Source organism: Malania oleifera, chromosome 5, assembly GCF_029873635.1.
Source record: "Malania oleifera isolate guangnan ecotype guangnan chromosome 5, ASM2987363v1, whole genome shotgun sequence".
Classification (NCBI taxonomy): domain Eukaryota; kingdom Viridiplantae; phylum Streptophyta; class Magnoliopsida; order Santalales; family Ximeniaceae; genus Malania; species Malania oleifera.
The window spans coordinates 7,094,047-7,103,420 of NC_080421.1; the positions used below are offsets into that span (position 1 = coordinate 7,094,047).

Genomic DNA, 9,374 nt, shown 5'->3' on the forward strand with positions numbered 1-9,374 from the left:
ATCACTTAGTAATAATACAGAGAATGAAAGCAGGTAATACTGTGAAACGAATCGAAACAGAGGTTCGGATTTCTCATGTTAACAAATGATGGTCTGCATGTTTTCCATTTCCACACGATTATGATCATGAGAAGTAAGATTTTTCTTTTTTTTTCAGCAGATAGAGAAGGAAGATTTTTCTTACCCTGCATTTGGAAGTACATTCAAAAGTTAAATTCAGATTTATATAAATTTAGACAACATGGTAATAATGTTGTTTCTATCTCCAAACATATCCCCAAATTCGAAATTCATTTTTCTGTCCCTGATACCCTTATTATTTCCCTGTAATGTCTACTGAGGCTAAACCAAATTGCATGAATCCAAATGTGTTAAATTTGTTACATGTTAACAAACAAGAGAAGAAAAAAGTCTTCCAACATTGTCACCATCTTCTTGGCTTCTGGTTGTACACTTGTACAAGATGGTATCTCAGACCTCAGTCTATTTTCGATTCAAAATCTTCCATCAGAATATGAACAGTCAAATTTCAGATCATAAATAGCTACATTTACATTTAAAAAATACACACCACAAGGCCATAATTCCATATATTAATGGGGAAAAAAGTAGTACAACATGAATCAGAACATAGCATCGGTATAGACATAAATTGATGATTTCTGTGAGCAGTTTGAATCATTAAAAAGAAATTGTTACAGTCAAATCTCTATATATGCACGCATCCATGAAAGAAGCTTACTAGAAAGAAGCTTTATGTTTCCAGCCATAGGATCTCCTCCTTGGGCATGGGGATGTGAAGGAAAGCCCGAACATCTCCTTCAGGGCCTGCCCCTGCTCAGAGAACCTGACCAGCTTCGCAACAAGGGAAGCACTCTCCGATATGTGGTTTATATCCTTTATGTCGCTCCACAGGCGTTGCACCAGCTGCAACTTCCTCCTCTTTGTGTCCAATGCAATGCCCCACTTCTGGTAGAGTGCCCTTCTGTCTCCCTCCGATAACCTTCTCTGCATCAGCTTACACAGCATCTCTCTCTCACGACGTAGAGCTCTCATGCTGTATCCCAATATGAAAAGAATTGGACGAGTAGGCGTATTAAGTCGATATAAAAGATTCCATGAATATTAGCTGGATACAGGAAACATATCCATATGATTCAAAGAAAGTATGCAAATCCTAAATTTTGAAAATTGCAAGTCGGTCTTAGAAAATTCAGAAAGTTTCCTCCCTCTCTCTCTCATGCATGCAGGCACAAACTCATATAGCAGGATATTATGTGTACCTTGAAGCCGGTGTTGGGGTCTGGTCATTTTCCACAGCCTGATTCCCCCGTGAAAACATTTCCTTCAGGAAGGAAAGTCTACGAAGCTCTACCTCCATATAAATGGAATCCGCAGGATCACCTTTGAACAGCACAAAGAAGTATGTCCGGTGGACCAAGGAAACATTGCAAGTTTGCCAGAGTTCAATTATGGTGCTTCGCTGCCTCTCAAATTCCAGGGGCCAATCTGGATAATCTTCCAATGCGTCCTGCATGGGATCCAGTCCTACATCTCTTACATTCTTTCCAGCCCCTGGAACCTGGCATGAAAACAAAGACTGTTAAAGGATGCAAGATTGATTTGAAGAGGCTCAAGTTTCCAAAAGCACTTCTAATTAAATCATCATACAAAATTTGTCAAGAAAATACAAGTGAAATAAGTTGCAAGAACAGGGTGCAGTAAAAGAACTCAGTTGCCCCAGATTTATTCTTTTTGCAATCCCCCCCCCCCCCCCCCCGGCCCCAACCATTTGTCACTAAGAATAATATCAATAATCTCCCTCTCTGCCACTGCATCCCACATTTACAGAGTAACATAAATAAATATTTCAATGGCCCCGGATGCCATCACTATTTCTTACATAGGAAAATAGGAGACAATCAGGTGTACAATGATTTTTTTTTTTATGGGGCATTCTCATAAAACTATGAATACAGTTCTATACCAACGTACGAATTTTTGCGACAAGAAAAAATAACAATATAACCACTGACAATTTTTTGCACAAAATGAGGCAGAAAAAGAAAAAAGAGACACCCTCACCTGACCCTCAACAAATTGCTTCTTATACTGAAGCTCTGCCATTTCCTTTAATCCTGCAACAAAAGTATGGACACTAGTAATATCCTCATCAGCAGAATTTTTGGTGTCCTGCACTTTTAGCCCATCCATGAAAGCACTCTCAGCAGAAGACTGAGAATCATTTCTGGACAGCCTTGAAAAGCTAGTGTCATATTTTAGAGAAGGGAACTTCCTTTGCATGCCTTCTGGTCTCCCAGGAAAGTCCCTCTCAAACCCATTAGCTGGGGTCTTAACATTCCGTTGTGCCTTGTCGGAGCAGGGAGAAGATGAGAGAGTCATGATATTCGCTCCACAGCTCCAGCTCCTTGTTAACTTCAAACTTCTACAACTCGACATATCTCTTGCCAGGGCCTGGGGAGATGATTTGTCAGCATATGGACTGACAAGAGAATCAATAGCCTTCTGTACATCATGAATTTTCTGCTCCATGGAGCCATATGTGAAATCAGCTTGGACCTGGCTAACTTCTATATCTCCCTTCAGAGGTGTTGAAATCATTCCTTGTTCTGCAACATCCCTGTTGCCAGACACTGTTAAAGCCGGCACTCCTTCACTTTCACCAGTCAACAAAGCAAGTGATTCAAAATTCTTCCCCTCGCTGGACTCTTCCATCTCAATACACTGGACATCCTTGTAGAGATCATCAGGATCTTCTCCAGTTCTCGGTGCAATATCCTGAACCTGAAACCGGTCGGACTGGGGCATTGAAGAGTTATCATCAGAAAGAGAGTGCTCTTCAGTAATTTCTGGATATTGCTGATTCTGCCCCTCAGGCATGTCGCTAGCAACTTCATCAGAATACTGAGTTGTATTGAACTTCCCAACACCTACATCCAGACAACTGGAATCAGCTACATCTGATGATTCTGACACTGAACATTCATCCTCACATGTATACCCCGCTTGCCAAGTAGACTGACTACTAATCTCAACCTAAAGAGGAAGGGAAAACAAAAGTCAGCAAATGGGGTAGCATCATTCAGGAGTAGTGAAATACTGTAAATATAAACAGTATGTACCCATTGTCTTGAGGCTTTATCATTTTCAATCACTTGCAGCAAATCCTCAACCCGAGATTGCGCAAGATCCCGTTGCTTAGCCAGTTCTCTTATTTCTTTCTCCATCTACAAGATAGAAAACCAATCAATTAACTTTAGTCAAAGAATATCATTCCTTCTCATACAAATGTGCATGTGTACATGCACGTGTATGCATACATACATGCACGCTCACATTATGCGTAAAGCCCAAGAATACATGCATTAAATCAATTCTCTGAACTTTGCTAAAAAATTGATGAGTGTACCATGGGTCTAAGTTCTAGAACCAATTTTATAGTTCTCTGTCATAATGTCAAATTAATAGGATAGGCAAGACTCGAGAAATGCTGACCTCCAGCTATTGAGAGGTTATAAAAGAGCTGCCAAATATTTATAGGGCTGAATCATTGTACTCTCATAAGATATAGGTATTTCTACTTTGGTCAAAATATGAGTTTCCACTAGTCCATTGTCACCATTGGAACAGCTCTCCCACCCAAAAACCAATAGATAAATGAATAAAAGAAAAGAAAAAGTAATCAATGTAATTCATACTGGTCAAGGTATGGTAGGCTGCTAAAAAGACACTGACCTCCCCTGACGTTTCAAAAATTTTAGAGACATACCCTGAAGTTTCAAGAATTTCAAAGACCTCCCCTGAGGTTTGTAAACAAAAACACAGACCTCCCCTTGTACTTTGCAAAAAAGACAAGTCTTTTGAAGGGAGCTTTATATCTTTTTGACAAACCTCAGGGGAGGTCTGTGGCATTTTTGAAATCTCATGGGAGGTCAATGGAATTTTGAAACATCAAGGAAGGTCCCTGTCTTTTTCCCAAACCTCAAGGGATATCAGTGTCTTTTGCCCTAAGTAATAACTTAGCATCTCCGACCCAACAAAATAATGATAATAACATGATGAAATGCATACCAAAGAATTAAGTGTAGGAATAAAATCACCACCTTTTCAATCTGAAGATCTTTCTTTCTCAGTAATGCCCCATAATCATATGTGGAAGAAGCAGGAGCAGGACTTCTCAACTCACTTTCCAATCTAGCCAACTCTTTTTGCAAATGCTTTACCAAGGCCTTGTCAGACATGACAACATTGACCTTTGCATTAGTTGTCACTTCCTTTGCACAGCTAGCGAAAAAAAGAGTATTTCTGGATTGCTCCACATGACTGCGTGCCGGGCTCACAGTGCAAATGATGGCAGTTCTAGCATTGCCTCCCAGGCTTGGTTGCAATATGCGTGTTAATTTAGAATCTCTATAATTGATGTGTCCATGTCTTCCCTTGCTGCACCCAACACAAGAAAACACCATATAGAGTAAACATATGCATGGTGCAGCCACACCAACACCCTTTTGGCTATAAAATATTTAATAATTCTTAAAATTGGCTAACAAGGGTAAACATGATAAATAAAGTAGTAGTTAATCAACCTTAGCTTGCGTATAACTGTTCCAAGAGTCAACAAACTACGATTGATGTGGCAACCTTCTTTCAATCTTGCTCCAACAGATAATGCTTGAGATGCACGCTCACTCCCTGCTAGATCTACAAAATTCTGTATAAAGAAACCAAATTAGCTTACTGTGACGCCTACTTGTCCTTGACAGTTATTTACGCTTATTTCCCTGTAGAAATGATTCACTAAGATTTATGGGAAATTTTTTATTAACATATTGATCAGAAAGAAAATTAATTTATCTATACCACACTAGCTGCAAGAGTAGTTGAATTTCCCTTGCCTAAGAACTCACGAGCAGAACTTTCAATTGTCTGAAAATCAATATGATTACAAAGGGTTAAGCAAAAGGATCCTAAATAAATGGCACAATGTGTTAGCAAAACTACTGCTCTTATCAGACAATGTAAGGGAGAGAAGGATGCACCAATCTAAGAATTTGATGAGATCTGGAGCTTTTTTCATTGAAGGAAGTTTCCCCAGTCTGCCTTTGGGCTGCAAAATACAATACAACAGATAAGCATGTGCAATCATACAGTGACAGCTGGACTATTGAAGAAATTCCTTCACCTTCACAAATGCAAAGGAGTTCTTTTAGATGATTCCAGTCCCTTAGAGTTTCCTCTGTGAGTTTCTCCACAATAGTTCCTCTCTGGTAAAAAGAAAATTCTAACACATTAGATACTGACAAATCATGAAAATGGAACCCATAAAGAAAATGGTATTCACCTCTGGATCATCCAAAAGCCTTAGTGGAGTGCTATCTGTGCTGAGAAGATCTCTAACAACCTCATTATAGATTTCCATTGCAGAGAACTTCAAGACAAATGCCCTTTCTTCATGCTACAATATTAAACAATGACAATGTTAAATAGCTTCAAGAGCAGGAGCATAATTTCATGTAATACATATACATACAACATACATATGCATATATATATAAGTAGATGTGAAGTTAGTATTACCCTCTGTATATAGTCATATATATCTGCTACAGTATACTCTGTTATTCCAATCATAGTGTATGTCTTTCCACTGCTTGTTTGCCCATATGCAAAAATAGTTGCTGACAAGAAAATATAGTTTGCAGGTGACCATTTTTCACTTGAGAAATAAGTTGCTATACCACATGGGATGGCAGACAAATAAATATTATCCTTACAGTTAATACCACCAACAACTGAAAGAGCAGTTTCCTTGGCTCCTTCCTCATACACCTGCTTTGTGAAGCAGTCACTCCGGAATACCCTGTCTATCCCACGCATGAACCAAGAAAGAAGATATGAGAAGATCAAACTAACGAAAGTTACATGGAACTGCAGAGCTGTAGGGGACAAACAAATTGCAAGAACTGTTTCCAAATCTAAACTATGAGGACAATATTCACCCATAAGCTCCCATTTTGATCTCCAATGCATGTAAAAAAAAAAAATTGCACATTTTGAATATTCATATTTACAATGTAAAATGCATTCAAATATGCATGGAGATTAAGTGCTAAGATTATTTTGCAACAATTAACCAAAATTTGATGAGCAAATCCTTGAAAGTGTGGACAGGGAAAAATGAAAAAACCACGGGCAAATTGGATTGAGCCAGAAAACAAAAAATTGTGATACTCAAAACAACCTACACAGGCTCTAGCTCGAGCTAATCATCGTTAATGGCTAATTTGTTCTTTGGTTTTGTTTTGTGTGCACATGTTGAAACAACAACAAAATGCTTAGGATTATGTTCACATCATAGATGTTTCTTCCACCTCAGTAAGTTTCAGGGATCCAATTAAAGTTGCAAAACTGAAAGAGTTGATGCAGAGCCCAAAGGAGAATAAAGCCTAACAAAAAGAAAAAATGTATGACATTCACTCACCAAATGTATAGGCAGTTGGAAACATAGACCGTTCCTGTAGGCTGTTCCTGAACAAAACGGTGGTGTCATTGATACATTCCCAATCTGACACCTCATTCCTTGCAATCTCTTTCTCACTCAAAGGCCTCAACCTCACCAAAACAAGAATTTTCTCCTCATTGCCACTAGCACCCATTTGCATCTTCTCCCACCTCATCAGTTCTTCACCCCCAATTGCCCCCATTTCCACCCTTCCCTTTTGTTCTTCTCAAGCCCACAGCTCACAATTAAAACGAATGGAACCCATGTCTATAAAAAATGCAAAAGTGAAAGTTAAAAATGCTCGAGTAGAGTTGTGGCCTTTGCAGCTAAAACTTTATCTGCAACAACAAAACAATCATTGTTATTACCGAACCAAAAAAGGAACCATAAAAGGCTTAATCATGCATGGGTTAGTTGTGATTAAGCTCCCTTGCTTAATCTTTAGTCTGAAGCTTCAAACTCAAAAAAGAGAAATACGTGTGTGTTTGGGTGTCAAAAAAAAAAAAAACAAAAACAAAAACAAAAACAGAAACAAAAATACCGAAAATCTAAATGCTTGGACAAACAATGGCTTTGAATGTCAGTGCACATAGCTTCCCTTAAAGGCGAGTCAATACGCTTGGAGACAAAGTAACTGTATTTTATGAAAACTTCAATAGCTGGTGAAGTATGGAGTTTTTCACAGGCGGTGGTCCCCAGCTCACCAGACTCTGTTTTGCTCTCTACTTTCTCTCTTAATTTATTCATACGTATTCTTTCCTTGTAACTGATAAATCGAGAAGAAGAGTTCTTCACCTTCTGGACCATATCACGGAATCCGAGCGACCTCGGCGTCAGAAATCAGAAATTCGCTGGTGCCTGGTTATTCTGCATTTCTGTCGTGGTAGGATCCAAACATTTCTGACAAGACTGATTTGTAAACAGACAAAATAACTCTAGATTAGCATTTTTATAGTACTTCTCTTTGTTTAAAAGGAGGAAAAAATTGAAGCAATCTTTGCTCTAACACGAAAGAAAAAAAAAAATCCAATGTGTTAATTAAACAATATTTTCAGATGATATTTCCGCCTTCAAAGAAAAACAAAAAAAACCGAAAAAAAAAAAAAAAAGCAATAACAACAACAACAGCATAAACATTTACGGCGAGCTTATTTATTAAACATTGATAATTCTGAACTTAACGTTATCAATGCAAAGATTATATTAACGGAAGAATCAGCTAAACATCTAACAATCAGGCAACTGCAGCGACTTTCTAACATATCTTCTAAATGCCTCTCCCAATCGAATTAATTTACCTCTTCGAAATCCGAAAATGCATCGACCTCAGAGCCTGCGCAAATCAATGGCAGTAGATCTTCGCAATTTTCGGTGTAGGCTGAACCAAATTTCTTCTCCCTAGGAAAAAAAAAAAAAGGTTCTCGCTCTAGGAAAACCTAACCTCGCCAAACCAGACAAACTTGCAGTGAACTAAAATCTAACGCGAATTGCAGCAAAAAATCACACGTAACAGAACGTTACGTCCGCAATAAAGTGGAAAATGAAGGTGTTTATGTGTGAAAATGAAGGCACAACCGGCGATTGAAACAAACAAGGACTGGATCAATGCAGATGTAACAGTGCAAATCGGTGAAATCCACACCACGATCTCAAAAATCTTTGAGGCTGCGGAAAATGAAGGTTCCAAGTTCTAAGAGCAGCCCTCTCTCTCTCTCTCTCTCTCTCTCTCTCTCTCTCTCTCCCTCACAGCGGTGAGTTTCTCTCTCCAAAGTGAATGGCGGAGCAAATCTGAGAGGGGCGGAGGTGGTGGCTAGTTGCTACGACGTCAACGTCTCAGTATGTACTACCCGTTCGTTCAACTGTGAAGTATACCGTAAACTCGTCGAAATTACAGTTCTGTCCTTTTCCTTTTTTAAAGTTCGAAAGGCTGAAAAAGCTGTAGTTTGCCACGCGGAGCGAGATGCCGGTGTGACTTTATAGGGCCACGTGGACAATCATCTCTCCGTCTGTTTTATTGGTCTTCCACCACGATTCCACGATCCACGGAGTGGCTTTAAGGCATGTCTCAGATGACTGAACTGCCCTTAATAGATGTTTTTTTTTTTTTTTTTTAAATCTCAGATTAGGCCACTGTCTTTTATCCTAAAAATTTTAATTAATAAATAATTTAATATTTTTATTTATGTACTTCTTATTTTTCACAGTAAAAAATTATTTTTAAATTATGAACAACGAAGCCCATGTTTGCATCTTCGATATATATTAAAATACTTTTTTAAGAATTTAATTTATTAATTAATAATGTTTCTTTTTTTTTTTTTATTACATAGAAACTTCAACCACCAACAAGCCCTTCAAACTCCCTGATGCGGTACCAAACCTACGGATCAGCGTCCTCTCCCTAGATCTCGCTGATCAGGTAAAGTCTGGAATGTGGACACAGCTTCCATACATTAGTTGGACGTTCGGCTAACTCGACCCCCGGGACACATCTCCATTACCATCTACGGTCCTTACTGGCTCATAGAAAACTCTCACTATCCACTGTCTCCGCTGACTCACAAAGCAAACTTCACCATCCACGGTCCCCGCTAGCTCACAGAGTAAATTCTCACAATCCATAAATATCGCTAGTTCCGTGAGTGTATCTACGTGGAATTGAACCCTCGATTCTCTTTCTTATGTGCTGATGTCTTTCCACCGCACAATGCTTGTGGGGGCAATTAATAATGTTTCTTAATTGCATACTTTGAATTCTGCTACTCATAAATTCTCATTGCCCTAATAAAATACAAATTAAAATACATATAACTTTCTTTTATGACAACTTGTTATATGTTATATGTTTTTT

The 9,374-nt window shown here is 38.6% G+C and overlaps 1 protein-coding gene across 2 annotated transcripts; it reads right to left on the reverse strand.

Moving 5' to 3' along the window:
• Positions 1-564: 564 nt before the first annotated feature.
• LOC131156436 (kinesin-like protein KIN-7F) lies at positions 565-8,361 on the reverse strand. 2 transcript variants are annotated; one of them, XM_058110129.1, is made up of 16 exons: positions 8,099-8,361; positions 7,822-7,921; positions 7,319-7,432; positions 6,503-6,861; positions 5,796-5,885; positions 5,599-5,699; positions 5,363-5,476; positions 5,204-5,285; positions 5,061-5,128; positions 4,882-4,947; positions 4,608-4,732; positions 4,125-4,461; positions 3,144-3,248; positions 2,086-3,057; positions 1,284-1,582; positions 565-1,057 (listed from the first exon to the last, which is right to left on the reverse strand). In XM_058110129.1, the coding sequence occupies exons 4-16, from the start codon at positions 6,723-6,725 to the stop codon at positions 742-744; spliced, it is 2,898 nt and encodes a 965-aa protein (XP_057966112.1). In that variant the 5' UTR covers positions 6,726-6,861; positions 7,319-7,432; positions 7,822-7,921; positions 8,099-8,361; the 3' UTR covers positions 565-741. The 2 variants fall into 2 exon arrangements, with proteins under 2 accessions (XP_057966112.1, XP_057966111.1); XM_058110128.1 differs by having other exon boundaries at positions 7,822-8,361.
• Positions 8,362-9,374: the final 1,013 nt, after the last annotated feature.

Excerpts from the sequence above, each read along its gene's own strand:
- LOC131156436 (XM_058110129.1), bottom strand. The coding sequence starts at position 6,725 with ATGGGGGCAATTGGGGGTGAAGAACTGATGAGGTGGGAGAAGATGCAA. Across the intron at positions 4,462-4,607 it reads ACAGTTATACGCAAGCTAAG|CAAGGGAAGACATGGACACA; the intron begins GTTGATTAACTA and ends TGTTGGGTGCAG. Across the intron at positions 3,249-4,124 it reads AAGATCTTCAGATTGAAAAG|ATGGAGAAAGAAATAAGAGA; the intron begins GTGGTGATTTTA and ends TCTATCTTGTAG.